The following is a 24,431-nucleotide window of genomic DNA, read 5'->3' as shown; positions in this document are numbered from 1 at the left end:
TGGGTGGGGAGGTGAGATTGGGCAAGTATTTATGGCACTCTTTGGCCCCTATCAGGATGCGGTGTGTGGCTTTCCTCTGTCTCCCCTGTGTGCCTGCCTCCAGCCACCGGGTGCAGCCCCTGGGCCATGGCCCTGCTGTGAGCCAGCTTCAAGCTGAAACCATGACAGAAACCATGTGAGGATTTTGTGTCCAGATCTAGCCCTCGGCACAGACCAAGCTGCAAAGTTGTTCATCAGCAGCAGCTGCGCAAGAAAAATTGAAACTCTCCTTCTCCTGGCATTTATCCACGGCATCTATCTGCAGCCCCTGAGCACAGATATCAGCCCTTTAGCTAAATGCTCGGGAATCTCTCCATGATATCACCGTGCTTGGCTCCTCTCTCGCAGTGCTGTCCTTGGAGCCTCAGCCCAATAAGCCCCTCAGGAAAGCCCGGCCCCCGCAGCATCACATCAAAGGGTCAGGGACAGGGCCCACAACCAGCAGCTCCCGCAGACCCGAGCCTCCTCCCAACAGCAGATTTCCCTGCAAAACAGAGGTGCTGTGTCTGTTATCTCGGGCTGGAATAGCCTCTCCCAGGCACTCCAGCTTTGTCCAAAATGGACTAGACTAATTGGAGGCAAGAATTTATGTTTTTATGGAGCCTTTCTCTAATGGTGTGAGCCTTCTTCTCATTTCCTTCCTAAATTATTTATGGCCAGCTCATTCCCATTAGTTCTTCCTAGCTTAATTATTTTCTTTTCCTGCTGTTATTCCTTATATACTAATAAACAGCAGCAACATCTTTTCTCAGCCTTCTACTCTTTGAGCTAAATATACACGAAGACCTGATCTGGACCCTGATCCCAGGTTCTCCCCCCTCCATGGGTGAAACACCATTACATGGTGGCAAAGAGAGAAGCCTAAATAAATAAACTGCTTTCTAAATGTGGGTTTATGTGTGTATATCCACGGCAAGCCATTAGTTAACCCACTTAATTATCTCTGTAACCGCTGCAAAGAAGAACCCTCTGCATTGCTGACATAAGCCTGGCATTCAGAGGTTAAAGAGGTCTTCCAGGTTGTATTTCTGCTTCATCCTCACTGATTACATTAATTTACACTAAGCTGTAATGCAGAAAATTGAGTGATTTTTGTGAGAGCCTTTCACAGACAGCATTTCCATGTGAATAGTTTAGGGTTTTCCTTATTATCTCCATCACCAGCCCCCTCACTCAACCTTTGCTGTGCCCTGAGGTCTGCCTTCAGCGTGCTGCAAAATGCAGTGCCTGCACGTCTCTCCCTGAGACTCAGAGCAGAGTTTTGTTGGCATCAGCAGCACAACGGTGCTTAGGAACCGTCTCATGAAATTTCATCCAGTTTTGGATTCTCCTGCTCTCTCCCCAGATTTATCACTTCAAATTTGGAGCTATAAATGGATCATTTCAGAGAAGAAAATGCAACTGAAACCCTAGGAAAGCACATTTGGCGTCTGTTCCATGATTCCATCCATCCCCAACATGCTAGGTCCATGCAACATCACAGGATCACAGCATTGTGGGATCATTTATGTCAGAGAAGACCTCTGAGACCATCGAGTCCAAGCATTAACCTAGCACAGCCTCTGCTTTCCTCTGAGGCACCAAGACAACAGCCTCATTTTCTGCAGCACCCAGCAGCACCCACTGAGTGCTTCTGAGAGCTGTTTTATTTTGTTCTGAAAATCTGATGGGATGCTGGAAAAACCTGGCTACGAATGGCTGTGAAAAATCACGCCAGGCTGCCTTATTTGCTTTCTGAAAGCCCCAGTTGACTGGAAACTAACTGCAACCCTAGCAGAAGGATTAATTCAACTATTTTCTTAAGGAAAGATAATTACTATGAATCTCTCCAAGCTTACACAGAGTCAGCAGTAAGGCCTTCCCCCGCGCTGTCAGCTGTGACTGCGGATCTGGCTGCGATGCTGTAAAAATCCATCATTCCCCTCCGGCGGGGCCAGCCAGCGGGAGGAGGCACCACCAGCCTGGCACCTGCAGGCACAAAGCTGCTGCCCAAACCTCCCCTTCGCTGCCTACGGGCGGCTGCAGCATCTGCCATGGCTGCTGGCTGTGAATGTGTATGAGGGAGATGGGTTTTGTTTAAAAGATGCCGGTCCTGTCTTACTGGAGGTGCACAGACCGGCAGGATGCACAAAGGTGAGTTGTGGTGGGACCCCAGGCTCAGCTCTGTGGATGGTGAAAAGGGAAAGGGAAAAGGGAAAAGGGAAAAGGGAAAGGGAAAGGGAAAGGGAAAGGGAAAGGGAAAGGGAAAGGGAAAGGGAAAGGGAAAGGGAAAGGGAAAGGGAAAGGAAAAGGAAAAGGAAAAGGAAAAGGAAAAGGAAAAGGAAAAGGAAAAGGAAAAGGAAAAGGAAAAGGAAAAGGAAAAGGAAAAGGAAAAGGAAAAGGAAAAGGAAAAGGAAAAGGAAAAGGAAAAGGAAAAGGAAAAGGAAGCCTCTCTGAAGGGCAGTTCAAGAGAGAGGGGAGGCAGCAGAGCTGGAGCTGAGCAGCACTGCGATGCCCATGGCCTGCTCCAGCACGGGTGGGATGGATTCTCAGCAGGGACTGACTTTCTTGAGTTGTGTTCACACTTTAAGAGATTTCTCACAGGAAAATGTCAGGTTAAAAAAAAAAAAAAAGGTGTTTTTATTGTTTTCTGCTGTCACCTTTTCCTTAAGGATCCCTCTTTCCTCACGGTAAGCTCTCCAACCAGGGATTTATTTACCATTTTCAAAAGATTGGCATGAAGGTACCATGCCAGCAGAAATAAATACCCATAATGATATGAATATTCATCTTATGTTGGTATCTTCCTTTTGAAAAGAGACGAAAAACCAAAATGCAAATTGTTTCTGGGTTAACTTGAAGCTTCTTTGTAATTAGTTGGTTTCAAAGAGTTTTTGGAGGCAGAAGTGATTTTTTTCTACCAAAAGACATTTTTTTCTACCCTAAGGATTTTTCATGAGACGTGAAGCATGGCCACATACACTTTATCAGCTCTTCACATGACAAAGATTTGCCAGACAAAAAAATCAGGTGAGGTGGAAGTCCCTCTTTTGCCCGAGGAGATCGCATCTTTAATGGCTTTGGAGATCTTTATGGCTTTGAAGACAAACTCACAGGTTTCTTCCTAATTTTTAGCTCATGGCTTCTTGCCTGTTGAGGGAGGTTGAACATCTGGAGCTGTTTGGCCTCTAAACTTCAATCAAAATCCAGAAGAAAGGGGATTGCAGCTTGTCTTTTGGGTACCTGCGAAATGTCGCTCCTCCAACCATGGTACAAGTTGTTGTTCAAAGCCCTTGAAAATAAATTGTTCTGCACGTTGAAGAGTTGGGGTCTACCTGGACCCTGGGTTGTGTGCCTTGCTCCCATCCCACGTCCCTGTGGGTCCCCGTAGGCCTCCTTGGGACTCCATGAGTCTGGTACCCAATGCCACAGCAGATTTGCTCTCCACATCTCCACTTAGAGTCTGCAAATGGAAATAAAAAGCCTCTGAAAGAAACTGTAAAAGTCATTTCTCATGATCCTTTCCAGGACATTTTAAAAAATGAAAAACCCTCTGCTCTGTCTAGTTAACCAAGGTCCTTTGGAGCCAGGAGACTACTGAATATTTAAAGAACAACATTATTTGCAGCAGTTCATAGCTAATGAAGTCTCGATTCATATTTCACAGTAGGTGAAGAAGAAAAGCAAAATCCATTCCCATCACAGCTGCAATATATTTTCCAGCCGCTTGTGGAACAGATTGTGCTCAGCACTGCGGCCTGAACCACCAGCACGGCTGGCACGGGCACAGGGGTGGTGAGCCTGGGCTAAAGATGCTCTCCTTCCTCTGGCACTGTCTGGTGTGTCCAGACTGTTGCATATGTTGTCTTTTTAGTGTGTTTTTGCAATTCATTTAACTCCAGTGAGCGTTGGGTGGTGGTGGAGGTGCTGGAGATCTCTCTGGCATGTGGCTGGCAAGGAGGCTGCTCTGGGACCCTCTCTTCCTGGGATATCGCGGTGCAATAGGGAGGGAGAGGGCTGTAGGGGTGGTTGGGAATAGTGGGGCAGCCTGGCTGTGCCTTGCAGGGTGTCGGGACCCTGCTGGCTGAAGATCCACCACCACGTTCCCCTAGGGGCCACAGGTGAACTCCCTGATGCGCTGGGGTGCAGTGTTCTGCTGGCAGCGAGGGCGAGCATCTTTGGTCTGTGCTTTTTCATGGCACACCCCAGCTGGAAGGAGAGATAAGGAGTACAGACACACCAGTATGTCTTTCAAAGTGTAAAAAACAAACAAACAAAAAAAAAAAAAACAGAGCTGGAGTTCGGCCACTTCGGGTCCCAGGTTTGTCATCCACCCCGTGCTCTAATTGCATTAAAAGTGAGCATCTCAGGGGCTGCCAGAGACTCCATTTTCATATTGCTTTGGCTGGGTGCTCTCCTTTTTACTTCCAGTTCTGCTTTTGCTAAGTGCCTGCAAAACAAATTAGAGCAAATATTCCCTCATCAGGGCAACGCTTTTTAATTCACCGAGCCTATTTGTTTGTACATGTTAATGCAGCCACCTACGTTGTGCTGCTGGGGACCTTGAGGGAAGGCACAGAAGCACAAGGGTCATTAGGAAATTTAATTTGCTGGGTTATCAGCCGTCTTTCATTCGTCCTGGTCCCTTGGATTCAGGATCAGAGGAGAATGGCATGAACTTATGTTCAGCACAACATTTTAAATATCCCTGCAGTAAACAAGAGCTGGTGTTTACCTCTTTCCCAGCTCAATGTAAAAGTCAATGTACAATTCCTGTGCATTATTCTGGTGTGGTGCTTGAGGCTGGAGGACTCCTGGGATGCAGAAAGACTTTTAACAGCCTCTCTGGGTCACCGGACTCCTCTCATCTCCTCCTCGTCCACAGGAAGCTGCTCCCAGGTCTGCTGGGCACTTAAAATTTTAGGAAAAAATGCTCATCTCTAACCAGTGAGACAAACTGCCCAGAAAAACAGATATGGGAGGAAACTTCAATGGTTCATGTAAACATTTTCCAAGGAAGGTTTTGATTTTGGTTAATCAGCCAAGAAATTGCCTGTCAACACAATTCCTCAGCTTGAGGTCCTGGAGATCCATCATTTGCTGCTGGGTTGTGCTAGTGCTCTCTGTCCCATAGAGGCAGTATTTTGGAGCAGCTACTTCAGCAAGCGAGCTGGAGCATCCTGCTGGCTTATCTTTCTGTAGTGAAGTAAAATCCAAGTGCAGACTCTTTAATAGTTGGGTCCTGAAGCATTTAAGCTTCAGTTTTCGGGCCTCAGGGTATTGTGAATAATATCTACAGGGTGACATCAATGCCCGTCCTTAGAAATAATAGCAAAGGAGGAATATGAAAGTACAAGTGGATGTGCCTGCACATACCAACGCCTTCATTCTTAGAGTTAGTTAAGAAAAATACCCAGGGAAATGTAAATCAGATATGGATAAAGCACTCAGCTGAGAAAGTACATTGTGCACAGCTGGACCAACCTGCACCAGCTGGGCAAGTCACGCTTTCCATAATTGTGCATTCACCTTACTGTTTTTAATGAATTTTCCCCCAACACTGCACAGGGATACTTGCAAGGTGTTCATCATATTGTTCTTTGCTGGAGACCTGGATCCTTTCCCTGCTTTTTTACCTGACAGTAAGCAGCCCAGAGCAGTCAGTTACAAGGGATGTGTAAAAGCTGAGCAAGCTGCTGCACCTGCAAGAAGCAGAGCAGTTGGCACAGCCATGCCATGGTGGGTGCCCAGCAATGACCTGGTCCCCCTCTGGCCCTTGGTCGAGTTGATCTGAGCACATTTAGGTCCCCCAAGTCCTGTTATTTTATTACTGAGACATCAAATCCACCAGTTACCTGAGAACAATCAATTTAGTTGTAGTTGCTCTGGACCAGTTCAGGGAGCTCTGTGACAACAATGCTGTTATTACAGGGGACATTTCACCACTGCCCAAACCTCTGTTTTTTGTGGTTTCACTTAGCATGGGTTGGGCTGATCTCTGATTGCACCTGGATGTTTCAAGCCCACAATTTTTTGGCAGATCTGCTGGCAGAATATGAGAGCAATGGCTCCCAGATGGACCTGAGTGCTTTGATCAGCATCTCCTCTCTATCAGCATGTCCTGGGACAACACTTTGGTGCAGCTGGGTACCAACACACACGAGGATGAGGTGTCCTGGGATTGAGCTGCTGCTGGGACTGAGCCTGCACCACCTGCCCAGGGGGCTGAGGGTTTGGGTCATGTCCTGCCTGCAGCTGGGGGTCCTGGGCAGGGCACAGCTGCAGCTCTGTAGGGCAAGACCTGATCCCCTCCCAGTGCAGCAGGGACAGAGCTTGCTGCTCGCTTCACATGTTGGAAGCAAGCTCTGCCTTTATCACAGCCCGACATGAGAAGTGCATCAGATACGTTGTCAACCCCCCGGGGAAGTTTCGTGAAAAATGAGTGCAGCACTGCTTAACCCCTGCCTCCAAGCCAGATAAACCCTCCTGCTATGAATTTCACATTAAAAGATAAACCACAGAGCTCTCCCAAATATCAGGGAAAGCCGTGACTTAACTCAGTGCTCTGCCTTGCAAGGATTGCCCACTGCATCTCCTCAGGTGTGCTGCTCACCCATCCCATGTCAATCTGATGCTACCCCAGGGCCAGTGTTTGCTCAGGGAGGGCTCTCATTATGAGCTCTTCTGGAACAAAAGCTGTTTTTTTTTTTTTTTTTTTTTTTTTTTTTTTGTTGTTGTTTTTTTTTGTTAGTTTGTATGTTTTTTGCTTGGCTTCTGATTTCATGGGTTTTATTGATTTTTCAGTCACACGGAGAAGCAGGCTCCCTGCCCCAGGTGAGCACAGAAGCTGCAGCTTTACACCACAAATCCTGCAGCTTGCTTCCTCAACAGATAATTCTGCACCTGTAAAAACATCGGCTGCTTTGTGCCTCTTTATTGTGTTTGTGGGGGGAAAAACAGAGCCCCCTAGAGCTTTCCAGTGTGGGTTTTCAGAACAGCTGATGGTGTTACGCCATCACTTCCACGGGATTTCTTTTAGCTTCTGTGCATCCCCTCAGTCCACAATGAGGCTCCAGACTACTTGAAGGCACCAATATTTCAGAAAAACATCGTTATTCTTCTCCCCACTCACAAGGGTGTCAGGGCCCGACCCAGAGCTTGCTGTGCTGCCCCATGAGTGGGGTTCAAGAAGCACAGGGGTGCAGCCAGGGCCGGCTTTGCCCAGGCAGATGCGACCCGCAGGAGAGCAGCACTGATCTTCCCATGGCATAGCGGGTTAATTTGGCTCCATCTTCTGCTGGCTTTGCAGATATGCGCCTGCTTTTTAAGAACTGCAAGCCTGGCAATAACTGGTGTTTGGAGAAATAATTGGACATATGTATGGTAGGAAAGGAATTTAGTGTGTTAAACACACAGATACCAACCCTGGCTTGGGAACACCCTGAGCAGGGGCTGCTGCCAGCCTGTGGGTATGGCCAATGTGCTTCCTGCTGATCCTGACCCCTGCTGAGGAGGTCCTGGGGTCCAAGACCCTGGGTAGAGCCCAACACAGTTTTTTTACCACGTGTTTTGCTTAAAGCCCTTGGAATGACATGGTTTCCTGAAACTGCCGCCTGGGTTTAAAAACTGAATTCATTTCTATCTCTCCTGCCAAGAAGAGCTGGGAAATACTACTCCTTAAGCTGTGGAGGAGTGAAAAATATTTCAATATTCAATGGTTTTTAAGCCAATATCATGAATTTTGGTGCCCTTCTGTGACTCTTGAGCACTGTGCCTTGGCAGCACAGCTTGTGAAGAGCTTTCTTGTGGCAAGCCCGGCTCTGATGCAGAGGGCAGCGTGCTGTGCCTCTGGAGGGTCAGCAGTCCCTGCTGTGCTCTACAGCAGCATCCCCATTCCTGAGACTACCCAGAGAAAACAGGACTTGCTCCCTGCCTCTATCAGTGCCTCCAATCCCACACCTTGAGGTGTAGGAAATGGCGGGGCCTGCAGCGTGCTGGTGGCAGCTCCCTCCTGCTTTGGGCTGACCATCCCCTTTCTGCCAGCCCTTTCCAAGCACCCACAGCTCTGCCCATCATTTCTGCCAGCCCCATGCCATGTCCAAAGCCAGGTGCCACGGGGGGCTCGTGCCCTCCCCAGGGTCCCAGCACCCCAGGCTGGGATGGGGAGTGGGTGACAGGGAAAGGCCTGGGAGCTCTGCAGCTCCCGGCCCACTGCGTCAGCAAAAACCATCGCTATCTTCGAGCTCGCTGCCTGCCAGAAGTGTAAATATTTTCTGAACGAGCTGGAAGGAGGAGGGCTGGTGAATACATTTTTGCAGGAAAATGTTACAGAGCTGGGAACAGGGACTTCTGAGCACCCCCTTATCTGTGCTGGCCGAGAGGGGCAGGCAGGGGCTGCAGGCTGGCAAAGAGCGCCTTGGCCTTCAAAACAAAGGATTTCAGCCACCTGCTCCCAATTCCAACATTGGCACACTTTGTTGGTATTGTTCAGTGCTGCTTTTCCTCACCCTGTCCCAGCTGATGTTGTTGTTGGCTTTGGCACCAGGAGGGGCGGCTGGGAGCATCCCAAAAGTGTGCGGGGGCAACGGAGCTTCTCAGTGCCCCAGTGTGCCATGAGAAAAAACAAAAACAAACAAAACAACAACATGATCCCATTTAAAACCACCACCAAATCCCTAACATAATGGCAAGAGCACTGTAACACAGCTGAGACATGTATCACGCTTGGTGCTTGCTGTTGTGGGGAGGGGGTGTTTAAGCTGTCTTGCCAAGTTCAACTACTTAATAGAAAAAGATTTGTTAACAGAGTATTAAAGCATTTCTCTCCTAATTGCTTATTTAGATGCAGCTTGGAGGGGCAGCAACTGCAAATCCTTCCCAGCTGGTAGCTCGTCAGTGCTTTGTGAGTTTAGGAGTCCCCAGAGCACAGGGATTCAGGGGCCAAGAGGTAGTGGTGCAGATTTAAGGCTGGAGGGGGCCTGGAGGCAGCATCTCACCTGCTGTCTGGGGGTGTCACCTGCCTTGGGGCTGTTTCAGGGTAAGTTTCTGATACTTTTGCCCCCTTTATTACTCCTCTCACTCCTGTTTTGTGCTCTGCAGCTCTCAAGGAGCAGCTCTAACAGGAGCTAGGGCTCAGGTATCAGCTACAGTGCCAGCACAAGCCTAAAAGTGGCTTTGTGCAAGCATCCTGCCCAAAATGTGCATGTCCTGGGGGAAGCATGTGCTGGGAAGCTGTATCAATAGGGACAGAGGGAATGTGGAAGTGGTCTCCAAAGGCAGCAGATGCTCAGCATCACCTCCCTGGTGGTCCCCAGTTCCCTCTACCAAAGAATGCAGGGCGCTGTGCCTGGGCACCTGCTGTAAAACCATCCCTTCTGGGGGGTGAGGGCTCCTCCAGCTCGTATTTGTGTGCTGCTGTGAGGGCAGAGCCCAGGGCTGCCAGAGGAAACCCAATGCGGCAGCATGAGGAGGCTTTCGGCCTGTCTGATCTGCCCGATGAGATTTCTTCCTTTTGTTTTGGTCTTTAAAAAGAAACATTTTATCCGTGTTTTTGTCTATATTCGGTGTAATCAGATCACCCCCTCCACCGAGGCTCATTTCCTGCCGCTGGGTACATTGAAGCTATTATTATTTGTTTTTCCATGGGCCTCTCTGTTTCTAATTACTTTTCGTTGATGTTATGTGAATGTGTTGAGTCTGTGCCACCCTTAGTACCTGCCAAATGCTGGCTCTACCATACGCAGTAGTGCCCCAGCACATTTCCAGACATTTCAAGCTATTAGTTACCTCCATTTCTGACCTTATTACTTGGGGGTGTATGTTTAAGGATAATTTCTGATGGGCCAAAAGGGCAAGTGGGCAGAAAGCATGCAGGATGCAAGGACATTTAGAAATGACTCTTACTAGTGATAGTTAAGTTTGGTGATCATTTCTTTCTCTTTTTTTTTTTTTTCTTTTTTTCTTTTTTTTTTTTTTTAATGGAACTCAATGAGAGTTTTGCTGCACTAGAGATAATACTGCAGAAAAATATATATATATATTTCTATATGCTCATATATAAATAGCTTATGTGGAGCTGCTACTGCTGCTCTGTCAGCAGCTCTTTCTCTTAGAAATCTCCACTTCATTTTTTTTATTTGCCAAACATTAAAATTTTCCACGTGCAGGAGGTCTCTCCTAAAACAATTTTATTTGGAAGAGCCCAGCAGAAATGTTTTTTAAGAAATGAAAGGGGGAAACATTTATCTTGAAGGAACGGGGGTGAAAATTACACACATAACATATGTATAATTTCATCTAAATTAAAGCCATTTAAGACTTACAGTGCAATTGCACTCCCAAGCTGCAGGCCGAGGGCTTTTCAAGCTGCTCGGGATCCTCTCCCTCTCACCACAAAGAACAGAATTAGCAATTTAGCAGCAGGGTCCAGCTGGAGACAACACCTGGCAGCTCCCTGGCCACTGAGCCAGCACAGCAGAGCTGCCATGCTCGGCAACTTGGGTGCTGTCAGAGGACAGACACTAAAATGTGGATTTTTTTTTAATTGTATTTTCTATTTTCTTAAAGCTAAACGTGATTCTAATCTGGATTATTTTAATGAGCTTCCTTATGTGAACAACAACAGGCTCTGCTTCCTGGCCTGCCACCTGCATCATACCTGGCCTCTTCAGCTGTGGAACAGGTGAAATTATGAAAAAAATAATCAATTTCCAGGTTTTTCTAAGGTTGTCTTCTTGTCTGTGCAATTCAGATTTTTTCATTATTATTATTTTATTTTTTTTCCCCATGAAACCCCAAGGAAGAAAAGGAATTCCTGGACTCCATCCTCACTGCAGGTAAGCTCAGTGACTAATACAACTCTCACAAGCACTTTGGCATTTTTTCTCAAAAGCTAGCCATGAAATAAATTGTCCTGCTCCAAATCCCAGGTGTTGTTTTCCTATCTTTTGTCTAATGATAACGTGTGCCTGTTGGGCAATGTAACTACACACTGCTTTAAAAGGACGGAAAGATAACAAGGCAGCTTGATCCTATTAGCTTTGATTTTGTTTGTGGTTGTTACATTTAATCTGCACAGTTTTGTTGTGTCAGCCCACTTTAAAGGGTGTACTGTCACATAAAAGCACAACTCTGAAAAAACAGGTGGAGATGTATTTTGAAATACAATTGTTAGTCACGGTATTTGTTGCTTAACTAACTCAGTGCAGCAAAGAAAACAGACTGGTTGTGTTTTATTTTTCTCAACTACTCGCAGCTTGACTATAAAAAACAATGCTGCTGCTTCAATGCAGTGTCAGCTTCCAATCCTATAATCACTTGTAAAAAGCATGAGCAGCTTTTTTGGTTTCCAGTAAAGCAAGCACATGGCCACCTTCAGGTGCTTTAAAATCAACAGAGAGGACTCCGTGCCTAATGTGAAGTGGTTCGCAGCTATTTGCTTTGCAGGAAGCAGAAGAGCAGTACCTGTTTAAAGGGCAGCGATAAACACAATTCTAGACTCCTCCAGTTTAAGTCTACGTTTATTTGACACAGAAGCCTTGAGAGAACAGTGCCTGGAAGCTGGCAGTCTGCAGGCTCAGCACCTGGAACAGCCATCGGTGCTGGCAAGGTAAGCTTTGTGCTCAAACGTCAGCAGCAGACAGCCCAGGTGACACGCTTGCTGCGTGCCTGTGGCATTTTCTCTGACCTTAAATGATCTTCCACAAAAAAAAAAAAAATTCCAAAGCAGCACTCTGGTATGGTCCAGTTCCCTAGATCAGGGGCAGGACTTCAGGTGTTTTCTTCAGGTGTTTCCACTGAAGTAAAGCTCAACATGCACAAGCAATGAAATAATTAGCACGGCAGCCAGTTATATACCCTGCTCCCTTACTTCTGCTGGTTCTAAAACAGAAAAATTAAGAGAAAAAAACAACGAAGCAGTGATTCCCCCAGTAGCTGTGGTTCAGCTGCTGTATCCTCTTATCTCCCTTGGCCCTATTTCAGTAACAGCTGTTCAAGCAAATTGAAAAATGACAAACGAGACCCCAAGGCCTTTGACGACATTTATCTCCCCTTTCTGTACTTTTCATTTACATTTAGGTAGCACCAGAGGGTGTCATGTGGCTGTTAATGCATTGCTTTGTGCTTTGGCAACTCTCTAGGCTGTCTTAAAGGTTTGCCTGCAAAAACAATGCTGGAATAATCAAAAGTTCACGAGGAAATTAATTCCGTAGGCAGGCTTCAGCTTAAACTAGCGAACTTGTTCAAGCAGAAAGTTCAGAATTACAGCCCATATGCATCCCTATTCTACATTACACAAACGTGGCATTATTAATTCCACAGTTAACTCTACCTAAAACCCCCGTTTCTGCCTCCAGGTGTTTGAAAGCCCAGTCTACTTGGCTGATCCGAAGGAATTGGCTGCCTCCTAACAGCCTTTGAGTAAATTCAACATTGCACAGGAACCCAATTTATCATTATCACAAGCCTACTTCCAGCTTCATAGAAATTAGTATGTATGCACTAACTATTGCAACTGCAGGCTCACAAGCACTTTTTTTGGTAGTAGAAAATAAAGTTTCTCTTTATATGACATGAACCTATGACCCGATTCCTAATGTCTGGAGTGACTTAGTTCCAATGCAGAACAAGACACATATTAGGATTAAACAAATAGTCCCCAAATTCAAATACAAGAACTATAAAATACATGATCATCAAAGTAGAAATACCTACGTGGATTTAATGGGGTCATTTACTGACATCAAAGCACATTTCATTGGTTCTTTTAATATTTGTTTTAGGAAGGTGCTGGTTAATGAGATTCGTCTCTCTGTCCTTACATGTCAGTTACAAGATTTGTTAGCTAGATTTATATTTGTTATACTCCCATTTTACTTGTGGTTAGTCATGGGAATACCACAGCCAATTAATGAGTTGGACAAATCACATGGAAATAAAGTCTTGTTCTGTTAAAACATTTAAGTTTTTTTAATAATTAAAAATATACTTTTATTAAACATTGCATCGACTCCACATAAGTTAAACAAAGAGCTGGTACTTTTACTCACAAAAAGCTCTAGCATGATTTGTACAAATATGATTAAACAATGAAGATGTCCTACAGTTTTACTGGGTGAAGGGCTCAGTTCTGCTTTTCCACCTGGACTTTCACGGATGCCATGCTGAATAGCCCTCACTTCTGGCAATAAAAATAGAACTGCAAATCAAATGATTTCCCCTGCTGTCCCGTAATTACAATGTAAGAAAAAGGCTTGAAAACTAACCACACTCTGTCCAACAGAGTACAAATTCTTTATTCACCAATAAGTTAAGTGTTCTCATAAATAGATGTTCTATTTTTTTTGTACACTGTAGTAAGTATAAAGGTAAGCTTCATCATTCCTCAGATTCTGATCCTTCTTCATCTTGACTGATTTGGAAGTAGCGTAGCTCATATGTCTCCTTGTCAGATGCAACCACACGAAGCCAGTCACGAAGATTGTTCTTCTTGAGGTACTTCTTTGTGAGGTATTTCAGGTACCTTAGGAATATTAATTATAAGTTAGAACTCTGTCATTTCGCAATCCCTACTACAACTTGAACTCCACCCAAGACAGGGTCTATCAGGACAATGCAACTTTTACATGCTGAATTTCTCAAGGAGTGACTCAACACTAATTACATCAAGAAATCAAGAATTATCACGTGTAATAGGTAATAAACCTACATCTTCATTCGTGATATATTAAAACTTATTATTATTTGCATTTTGACCAAGTAACTCAAGGCCAGTTAACTCCAGAGCACTAAGAAGTAGCTCTAAATCATGTTTAACACAACAAATACTGGGACGTTGATATCAGAAAAGAGAAGCGAGAGTGTGGGGAGGGAACTGTACGCCTACATCAGTGTAGAGATCTGCTGCGTGCCTTAGCACACTAAATAGATCAAGGCCTCATTTGACTCTAGGGCTTCTCTTGCCACAACACATACCGTGTACACGAACCTTTTAGAATCATTATGCCACGGGCAGGGCCCCTCCCACCAGCCCAGGCTGCCCAAAGCCCATCCAACCTGAACACCTTTAAGACTGGGGCATCCAGTGTCTCCCCACCCATTTTAACATAGCTAAGTAATTAATAAACAGGCACCCATGATATGAATTCAGCTATGACCTTAAAAGCATGCCTTTCCTCATTACACTTTTAACAAACTATATAAAGTCCCTCCGTATCAGTATGTCTGTATTAGAGAAGCACTGATTTGCAGTTAAGTCCTGAGCTTTAAGAAACGTTTTTTAATACCTGATCTTGTAAACCTGTTTGAACTGTCTCTCACTAATATCAACGTGCATTACAAAGATCTAAGCCAACACCTTCTCTGTACACATTTAAAATGCGTCAGATCCAACAGAACAGTGTTTAAAACCCACAAACAGAAGGCAGACCTTTTAGAAAACTGCTTCTCAGATGTCACCGTGATCTTGTTCTTCAGACGCTCAATGTGAACGGTGTTCCCCAAGTTTCCTGTTTTTCCATTGACCTTAACTTTCTCCTTTAGGAACTGTTCCTGTTTCAACAGCAGAGAAGAAGTAGAACACTAGGGAATGGGACCCTAGGTATGAACTAGGGAAGGGACCCTAGCCATGGAGCAACGTTAAAAATGACTATAATAAATGTCTATAATGCAATAAAACTTTACTTATTTATTTATTTTGAATTGCACACTGTAAAAATAACCACATTAAGAAAGGATTCAATTTAAAATCTATGAATAGGTTAAAAAAGTATCTATAAACTAAGCATAAGCCCAGGATCCTCTCAAACCCCGCCGATTAAAGAATCGTTAATTTCGCCGCTCCCCAGCCGCCGCCCGGCCGCCCCACAGACCGAGGCCTTCGCCACTTACAAAGTTGCCGGAATCGAAGATCCCATCTTCGACAGGGTGGGTCAAATCGAGGCAGAATTTCCACGTCGCCTTCTTCGCCTTCCTGTCCTTTTGCTAAAACCAATAAATAAATAAGTAACAAATCAGTACCGACCTCATCGAGCACGCCGCGGCCCGCAGCCCTCCTCAGCCCTTGCACTCACCGCCCCCATGCTGCCTCCGCCGCGGCCTGCCGCCGAAAGGCCGGCGCCGCTTCCGCTCCCTCCTTTTATAGCCGGCCCGACGTCGTGACGTAGCACGCAGCGCGGGACGGCGCGCCTGCGCGGGCGGGGGATGCTGGGAGGGCGGGGCTGGGCGCGGCCCCTGAGGCGGTGTCCCCGCACCCCCCCCCTCCCGTGACAGAGCACTCTGAGGCGCAGCGGGGCGAGTCACCTTTTTATTGAAATTGCCACTAAAACAGCAACAACAGCGCTTCTGCCTCGTGTACAATCCCAGGCCGAGCTGCTCGAGCGTTAATAAACAGTGTTAAGTCACCCGGCAAGCACAGGGGCCGGCCAGCAGCGACAAGGCGCCTGACAGAAAAGCTGCAAACACCTCAGAACCACCCAACGGCACCCAAAATGCACCCAAACTGTGCCCAAATCTCACCCAAACCAACACAGCCCGTAACCACAAGCACCCCACCTCACCCCCAGCCCCGTAACAGCAAGCACAGCTCAGCTCCCCCACAACACCGAGATCTTTTTATTATTTCTGGAGCAAAACAGACACTGACATTTCCCACCCGGTTGGCGGTGCGGTATAAAACAACGCTTCTGCTAAAACAAACACGGGGAGCCGGCACCACGGGGACACACGTTCCCTCAGGTGATGGCTCTGACAGGGTTTGGGTCCCCCAGAAGCAGGGGGCACCTCCCCACGCTCGCGCCAGGGCACGGTTACAACACACAGCACATTTAAGAGGGGGTTCAGCGACACAGCAAACATCGAGGGCAGCTCCCACGGCGAGTTATTCCTGCAGACAGAAACCGTGGGGCCGGACCACAGGCGGCGAAGAGGCTCCGAGTATCCTGGCATGCCGAGCCGCTGCTCCACGACACCCACAGGAGCCGAGCCTTCGGTGGCTTCCCAGCATGAGACGCACGACAGATCCTTTACGAGGTCTTTTTATCCTGAAGTTTAATTCTACTGTAACAAACTACGTTCTAATTAACCAAAGAAAAGTGGGATTTTATTGATTTTTGAGTTCTGTAAGACTGACCTGCAGTAACCATAAGAGTTTCAACTGTCAACAAATTTGACTTCTTTACAGATTCTGTAAAATTACCTGTATTGTGAAGCTACAGACTGTGCACCATTTCTTGGTACGTTATGGGTTAGAAAAACCTGCAAGAGGCTTGAAAGCAGTTACATTAAAACAATGAAGTTCAGCTAACTCCTTAAAAAAAAAACAGCCCTGAGAACATGGCTCAACTAGCAAGAGCCTAGTTGAAAAACCACCATTATAAGCAAAAAGTAGAAGGATCTATTGAAATCTTGAAATATTATGTGCCAACATTTGAGGCAGGAAACACTGCAGTCTTTCCAATTCTGTAAAGTAGCATGAGAAACTCAATGGATTGGAGCCATAAAAAAATGCATCATTATTTGGAGTGGAAATACTTTTCTTTGCTTCCTAGTCTTCTCAGCCTTTATTTTAAGCAATTGCAGCAGCTTATAGCTTTCCGTTTTGACACAATTTCTTTTAAAGTGTTAAAGACAGTACTACAAAACAAGTAGATGGATAACGTTTGTTTTAAAGTAAAGCTATGAAAGAGGAGTTTCCCTAAGCATTTGGTTAGGAATCTTACAAATACGCATCTAGATGGACTACTGATCACAAGCAAAGTTTGTTGCAAATTATTCTGACAGCAGACAGACACCTTGGAAAAAAAAAGTCTCGAAGTTTTGTTCTAATTTAGAAGCAACGTTCAACCTTACTGAAACTTGGAGGTTATACTTAAGACTCATGCTTATGTATTATTACCTATGGGAAACTTCATGCATGACAAACCAATGCTACGCACTTCTGTAGTGTTTGAAGTGCTTCACAAAAGACAACTAAGTATATAAGAACAAACCTATACTGAAGTACTGAATCATTTAAGTCTTGCAGAACTGAAGGTTGTGATAGGACATCCTGAAGTCCCAAGGAGGGCTCTTCCAGCAAGCTGGAGGCCATAAAACCTTGATCTTTAGATTGCTGCAGTACCTGGAAACTCCATCCAGACCAGAAGCCCACTTGTAGAAACAGGTTAAAAAACAGCCCAGAAAACTTACAGTCTAATTAAATACCTAGACTGTGGGCCGGTTGCATCAAATACCTGTCTTCCAACAAGGTTTCTGGGGACTGACAGGCACCTGAAAGTGGACTAAAGCCCCGCCAGAAGGAGAGCAAATCCAAGTCTTGTAGACTTCAAGCATTTTTAGAAGCATTTATAGCACAGTAACAGCATTAGAGCTTGCCTTAGTATGACAGCAACCTCTGACTTCCTGTGTGACAGCTGATCACAGAGATCAGCCTGCTGTTAAGACCACGATCAATGGTTTAGTCACCTCCAAACCTTACAAAGCCTGTCCCTCAGATACCATTGATGGAGGCAGAAAGGAACATAGCACAGACTAACTTAAACTCTTAAGCATGTCTTTAGAAACTGCTCTGAATTCCTTTCCATCTCTTGCTTCCACCGCTTTTTTTTGTCACTTCAGTCAAGGTGCTATTTGTAGAGTTCACCTGCAGCGTGCATTGTGCTAGGCAAGAGCACACAGCACTATCTGACTTCTCTGCCAGGTGTCCCAGGTAACTGTGCTTCATTACCGGAGTATGTTTGTTTATTGCTGTCTTCACCTTCATTGAACTGCTCTCCCTGTCGTAAGAAGTCTATGAAGGACGCGTGTTTTTGCCACCTATGTTAGACTTCTGAGGTTTGCTAAGCCCTACCACACTACGTACGAGGGCTGTTCAGGACAGTTGCCGTGAGCCCTTTGGGGATTAGAGTACATACTATTAAGCCAAGAACATTTTAAGAGGTTAACAGCAGTGTGAAGTCTGACTCTCACTGCCAATAGAGTTTGAATCACGCAGGCTGCCCAGGGCAGCGTGTTTACAAGTTGTCCTCCATCTGCTAACAGCTGCTGAAGCTTAAGGCAAGTCCACGGAACAGTTTATCCACTGTAAGGGAAGGTTTGAGCCATGGGCTAAGAAGTTTCCCACTCATGAAGAGTCAGTAAGTCTTAGAATTGAAGCTGAATGCCATAAACAGGAGTATGCTAGTTATCCTCCCGTGACTAGTTCGGAAAAGCTTTGCGTTTGCCTATTAAGCTAGTAAATAGAGGCATGCATGTGTTTCAATGACTCCTGTGGATAGGAGCTTTCTAAACTATGTAGCAACTTGTTTATTTTTCTAGTTAAGCCACGGTTGTTCAGTATTGTCTGTCAAGTCTATATTTTAGAAATACAATAATTCTATTTTTTTAAAAAGAATCACATGCATTTAGTTTAGGCTCGATGCTACAATTTGTCCCACTTTCTGAAAAACATGTGGTCCTTGTGCTACAAAAATATGGTCTGAACCTGAAGATTAAAACCTAAAGCTGGAAGCACTGCAACAGATTCCCATGGAGTTTGTCACCCTTTTATAGTTTAAGATAAATACAATAAAGGAAAGCAATTGAACTGCATTTTTCTATTTTTTTTTCAAGTCTGACAAAGGCCTCGAGTGAAAGTCTATAGCTTTAGCATCCATTCTCACCTTTGTGTCCCCTTGACCTATCTATGTCTTATCTACCCTATACTCCAACTGCCTGCCTAAACCACAGGTAGGCTTTGACACCATTTTAACATTACAATAAGCCAACGAGTTGGCAAAGAAGAATACAGAGGTAATACAGTTAAGTTGCACATGGCCACTGGGGCTTGGTCAAGCCAGCTGGCATTTTTGATCACTTGAGTTTCTTGGTCTAAAATTTGTGATTGGCACCTACAGTTCTGCAAGAGTCCCAATCCACAAAATACTTAAGCTTTAAAAAAAAAAATTGCTACTTTTTATTGTCAGTTCTATCTAAACATGTCAAGAAAAATACTATTTGTGCTCTAGGTCACTTTATAATCCTAGATACCTACTAGCTTATCTAAAAGCCCCTGAATACTGGATTTTGTCTGTTCATACAGACAAACACTGTTTTGCTCAAGCAAATAAAAATATATCCACTAGTAACACCTGATTGGTTTCTTAGATCCATAGCTGAAACCCACAGGAATGTTAAAATAGTTACAATTAGGAAATTAAAGTCTCAGTGATTTTGAAAACTGCCAGTTAGCCTGCAACACTAATCCAGAATCCAGCACTGCTTTTTAACAATTCAAAAAAGAAATGAGGTTGCTTGTGAAGGCCAGAGCTTTGGTGACAATCAGAACCAAATTTAAAGATCTGTGGTTTGTCCAGACCTGAGCAGTTGCCCGGGGCTGGCGATCCTCTTTATTTGCAAGGCTTTATGGCTACAGCACATTCTTCATTCATTGCACTTATGACGGATATCTGGAAGACAAAGACAAGCAGGTGAGTTCCAACCCCGGACAAAAGAACTGCTCCTAGAAGTTCACACCATCGGACGTTCACGCCATCATCTATCCCACCTTTCATTTGAGAAGAAAGGATGCTGAAGCTGTCAAAATTAGCAGATGAGACTATTGTAAATTTATAATCAAAACAAAATTGCTTTCAGCAAAAGAGCCAGCACTAAAGCTTTTGACATCTAAGGGTACTACACTATTTCCTTCCAAACAAGCTAGACCTTCACAGTGCAAGACCTAAGCACATCACGGCTTGTTTTCAGCTTTAAGCTGTTTCTATAGCCCAGATTACATCAAAGCTTTACACAAGGAGGAGTGGAGGCTCCAATTTACACTGCGTGGAAAGCGCTGTTGGAACGTATCTAGATGTTTGAAACCCCCATATCACTTCACTGTCAACTGAGCCAGGTTTTGGTGCCTTATTGGCTGCTCCAACACAGAATTACTTCCAAGGAATATCAAAGGACCAATTCCCATACTTCTAACCCTCTCTTTATGAAGAGATACAAATGGTTGATATTAGAATATTGAGTTCTTCATTGTACAGTCAAGCGCAGTTAACCACAGCTCTTCTTGTCTGCTTTATTCTGTACCTGCACATCTTCATTGGCATTGAACTTTCCTTCGATTTCTTTGCCCAGATCACCTTCTGGCAACTTTAGATCCTCACGAACTTCACCACTTTCTGTCAGCAGGGAGAGATACCCATCCTGAATACCTATCAGCTGTGAAGAGAAATTCATTTTTATAAAGTTTAACATTAGCGCTCACTAGCAGGCAGCAGCTGAAGATAAGCAGAAGGCCCAGCTAACTGTTACAATCTCAGCACTAAAGAATTAGTGTAACAGTTTAAAAAAAACTAATTTAAGTCAATTTAAACAACAGATTAAATCACCAGAACCCTTCTGGTTCCTTCTGGTTATTTCCTAGTATGTAGGGCACTGCAAAACTTTCTTGTGATTTACAAGATGTCTGCTTCCAGGTCACTGGATCAGCTTTTTACATTTGTGAATTAGAAGCAATAACTGGAACAGTGTTCTCTGAATAGCGTTCCTTTTCTAAGGTGTAGCAAGTACAGAATTGTTCAACTGTAAGCTTCGATACCTTCATTTGTGCAGTGATATACTATTATTTATTTTACAGGCTAAGGAATAAATAAGGGAACATCCCCCAAACTCTACACCACTGTTACAATGCTGTTTTCAACCAAATTGAAATCCTGAGCTAAAGGAACAGCCGTTTTGACAGAGCGGGTTAGGGTACCTGCAACACGTTACAGTAAATCCCAAAGGCAGCCCTAACAAGTCTGAAAACCAGCAAGAATTTCAGTAGCATTAAGGGCCCAAGAACAGGAGAGAAAGACCACCAAGACCACATGAACAACCCCTTGGAAGCTCTGAGCCCCAAGAAAGGCTAGTCACGCTTTAAACGGAATCAACTGTTCTGAAGAGCTGCTAACACTCCAACTTTGGCTTTGTTGAGCAACTGCAGCTTTCCCAGCGATCAGGATGCACCAGCTCCTGACCAGAACTACCCCACTACTCCCAAGACAATGGGAAGATGGCTGAGACATTACAACTCAACCTGAATTAGGCCACTTTTAGGATCACGGAAAGCGTTACAGAAGCCTGTCAAATTCCCTCCGTACATATGTATTTCAGAGCAGATTACTGAAATTACTTGAGCTCAACTAAAGCCAGCTCCTGCACAAGAAGCAGAGAGCACCACAGCAAGTTAGTACTGGCATCAGAAGTGGCTTAAGAGTGTTTTGTTGACTCACCTGTGTAAGGGGGAAACTGTGAATCACAATATATGATTAAATTCACGTTTATGTGGAAACCTGGTTATCCTTTAGATAGTAGTAGTACCTAATAGCAGGGAAGCCTCTCTCTAAAGGATGCCAGTATCTCAAAGAATAAAAAAGTGACCTTACAACATCAGCTAGAAGAAACGCTGTTCCAAATTATTTCTACTACCCATCATTTCTAAAGACTGCTGCATGAGGTTGGTGGTACAGGGAGCAGCTCTCCCATACAGCAAACTCCAACACTTTTAACAGTTCAGTAAATGCTACTGGTGCAGCAATGCCCCACTGAGACAGCCAAGTGTGCCAAACCATTAGTTCTCTACCTTCTGGCAACAGCATGTTATTAATTGACAGACAGTTTGGAGGTGAAGATAGTTTACTTTTGGTACCGGGAGCTTTAAGCTTTGCAACGTGTGGGTAGACACAGTGACTATTAACTCACTTGGTAATCATTCCTCTTGATGTTTGGAACATCCATGTTGTGAGTTGATGGGCAAATATCTTCGTATTTCTTACCATTGAAGATATCGATACCAACCAGGTGGACCTACAAGAAAACAGAAATAAGCTCAGTTACCTCTTGTCCTAGAGGAGCAAAATTCCACTGCCATCAGTACCATTTGTCCCATGCATGTTTCTTTTTTTTTTTTTTTTTAATTATTATTTTTATTTTTTAAGAGATCACATCAAACGGACAAAATCCTGCCTAGCCCCTCTGCTTGCTGTATGAGAGCAGCCCAGGCCCTGAGAGAAGGCCTCTCAGATATCCCTTCGCAGCCCATTACAGAAGATCACCCAGGGAGTTATCTTGCACAGCCATGGCCTACCCGAGTCCTACGATACAAGCCAAAGCGCAATGTGGCACAGGACTGTTAAAAGGCTATTTATTTCAGGCTCTAGCTGTTCGGAGAAACAGAACAGGGACAACGTGAGGGGTAAGGAGACCAGAAGAGGTGGCCATGCACTGCGATTAAAGCAGCTCCCACTTGGATTGCTGGGTTACCGGCCACTCTCCTCAGCTCCTTTCACTTTTGCAACGGTTTCAATATCTAAGAATGCAGGAGAGCCTAATAAAACGAGCCAAAAAAGGCAAAGGGAGGGAGAGAGGGAAAAAAAAAAAAAACGGTAAGAGCTTGGTAGCGAGAGCTCTAGCTTTTGACTTCTAAGCAGCCTGGTTGTTGTAAAACTCCTGATGCCCACCACGCAGCCCCACAGCCACCACGCAGTCACGCTGCTGAGCAGGCCCCAGCAGCCCTCACGTCCCCGGCAGGAGGGACGCGGGAAGGGAACACGCTCCGTGCTGCAGGATGGGAAGCAGCAGCAGCAGCAGCACGGCGAGACGGCAGAACGGGGCCCAGGCAGCGGCTGCGTGCCTGGCGTTACGTAAGGCACTGGGGGCACCTCCCGCGGGCGAGCTGCTGGGGTCGGGCACCACGGGGCTGTGCTGGGGCTAGGGCAGCACAGCACGGCCCTGTAAGCCCCACCACCCCGCTCACACACCCTGTGAGGGTCCTGGCACTGGGGGGGGGGGGGGCATTACACCCCAATGGCGCTGCCCCGTCCCCAAATCTTTACGGTGTGGGGCTGTGCTCACCTTGGCGTGGCCGTGCTTGCCCGTCTTGGAGGTGGACATCTCGACGATCTTGCAGGGGCGCCCCTTGAGCACCACGAAGCCGTTCTTGCGCAGCGCCGAGCACTGCATGGGGTAGGTGGACGAGGCGCCGGCGTCGCCCGTGGTGAAGTCCAGCTCGTCGGCCATGGCGGCGGGCTGGGGGGGGGGGGCAGCGGGCAGGGGGCGTCAGGGGGGGGACACCGGGACCGGGACCACCACGGGGGGGGGGGGCACCACGTGCCCGGCGGGGCGGGGAGGCGCCACGTGCCCGCACCCCCCCGGTAGCGCCCAAAACCCCCTCAGTGCCCCCCCAGAGCCCCTCAGTGCCCCCTCAGTGCCCCCCATTCCCCCCTCCCGCTCCTCCCCCTCCACAACCCAAGCGCCGTTAGCCCCGGGAAGGCGATGGGGAAGGGAATGGGGTCACGGGCTGAGGGTGGGGGGGTTATGGGGTGGTTATATGGGGTTATAGGGGGTTATCGGGGGTTATGGGGGGGTTCCGGGGGGGTCCCGGCGGTGCCCGTTACCTGCGGGGGCCGCACACGCGCCCGAGCACTGCGGCGGGAAGGGCGGCGGGCAGCGCGCGCACCACGCCCCGCCCCCCCCGCGCTTCCCCCCCGCGCTTCCGCCCCGCGCCCCGGCACGAGGGGGCGTGGCCTCACCGCGAGGCCCCGCCCACTCGGGTGAATCCTCGCCTCATCGCCGCCCCGGCGGCCTGGCGGGGCGCTGTGGTGCCGCCGGGCGCTGCCGTGAGGGGGGGTGGTGGGGTGGGGGTAAAGGGGATTTGTTAAGGGTATTGGTGGTACAAATGGCATTTATTAAGGGTATTGGTGGTACTGGACGTGGTGCTGGCTTCATTAAACGTGGTGGTGGTACTGGACGCCGTGTTGGTGTGAAATGTGTTGGTGTGGCCGTTGTGTGGGGTTGCTGCTGCTCTGTGTAGCGTTAACTGCGTGAGGACCGTCACACAGGAGTAGTGTAGGACGTTATAATAGTAATATGGTATAATCATATACAATTACATTATATTTACATAATATTAATAATTCCAATTATCACTGTAATACACAATATTATACACTAATACTAATAAAGGCCAAATATCATAGAATCACTGAATCCCAGACCCATTAGGGCTGGAAAAGCCCTCCAAGATCAGCTGGTCCAACCACCATCACCCACCAAACTGTGTCCCCAAGCACCACGTCCAACCTCCCCTTGACCACCCCCAGGGATGGGGACGGCACCACCTCCCTCAGCAACCCGTCCCCACGCCTGGCTGCTCTTCCTGAGGAGAAATGTCTCCTCCTTCCCCACCCGAACTTTCCCTGGCTCAACAAGAGGCCGTTCCCTGGGGGTGTTCATTCCTGTCGCCCTGTATCTGATCCAGTCAGCTCAGGCCGTGGCTTTTCTGGCACCATCTTCCTGCTGCAGGGCTCTTGGGCAGCCCCTGGGGCACACAACAAGGTTTTAGCAAACCAAAGGAGGAACGGGTGTTCCCAAAGTCTGCTCGAGAA

At 46.5% G+C, this 24,431-nt stretch overlaps 2 protein-coding genes and 1 long non-coding RNA gene across 5 annotated transcripts; 1 reads left to right on the top strand and 2 right to left on the bottom strand.

Moving 5' to 3' along the window:
* The first annotated feature begins 8,906 nt into the window (after window positions 1–8,906).
* LOC311441725 lies at window positions 8,907–12,595 on the top strand. 2 transcript variants are annotated; one of them, XR_014696181.1, is made up of 5 exons: window positions 8,907–9,055; window positions 10,585–10,699; window positions 10,817–10,853; window positions 11,464–11,626; window positions 12,375–12,595. It is a non-coding gene; the product is annotated as an uncharacterized lncRNA (long non-coding RNA). The 2 variants fall into 2 exon arrangements; XR_014696182.1 differs by having other exon boundaries at window positions 8,923–9,055; window positions 10,643–10,699.
* A 692-nt stretch (window positions 12,596–13,287) lies between these two features.
* Window positions 13,288–15,236, bottom strand: RPL22L1 (ribosomal protein L22 like 1). The gene is made up of 4 exons (XM_084530187.1): window positions 15,090–15,236; window positions 14,908–15,000; window positions 14,447–14,568; window positions 13,288–13,540 (listed from the first exon to the last, which is right to left on the bottom strand). Exons 1-4 carry the CDS (start codon window positions 15,096–15,098, stop codon window positions 13,396–13,398), a joined length of 369 nt encoding a protein of 122 aa, XP_084386313.1. The 5' UTR covers window positions 15,099–15,236; the 3' UTR covers window positions 13,288–13,395.
* A 73-nt stretch (window positions 15,237–15,309) lies between these two features.
* EIF5A2 (eukaryotic translation initiation factor 5A2) lies at window positions 15,310–23,506 on the bottom strand. Of its 2 annotated transcripts, XM_084530186.1 has the most exons (6): window positions 23,442–23,506; window positions 22,900–23,073; window positions 21,748–21,852; window positions 20,092–20,223; window positions 19,373–19,463; window positions 15,310–16,091 (listed from the first exon to the last, which is right to left on the bottom strand). In XM_084530186.1, exons 2-5 carry the CDS (start codon window positions 23,062–23,064, stop codon window positions 19,404–19,406), a joined length of 462 nt encoding a protein of 153 aa, XP_084386312.1. In that variant the 5' UTR covers window positions 23,065–23,073; window positions 23,442–23,506; the 3' UTR covers window positions 15,310–16,091; window positions 19,373–19,403. The 2 variants fall into 2 exon arrangements, with proteins under 2 accessions (XP_084386312.1, XP_084386311.1); XM_084530185.1 differs by having other exon boundaries at window positions 15,608–19,463.
* Window positions 23,507–24,431: the final 925 nt, after the last annotated feature.

This window comes from Aythya ferina (assembly GCF_964211825.1).
Source record: "Aythya ferina genome assembly, chromosome: 9".
NCBI classification, from domain to species: domain Eukaryota; kingdom Metazoa; phylum Chordata; class Aves; order Anseriformes; family Anatidae; genus Aythya; species Aythya ferina.
The sequence above is the reverse complement of the archived record's forward strand: the minus strand, read 5'-3'. Positions and strand labels throughout refer to the sequence as shown.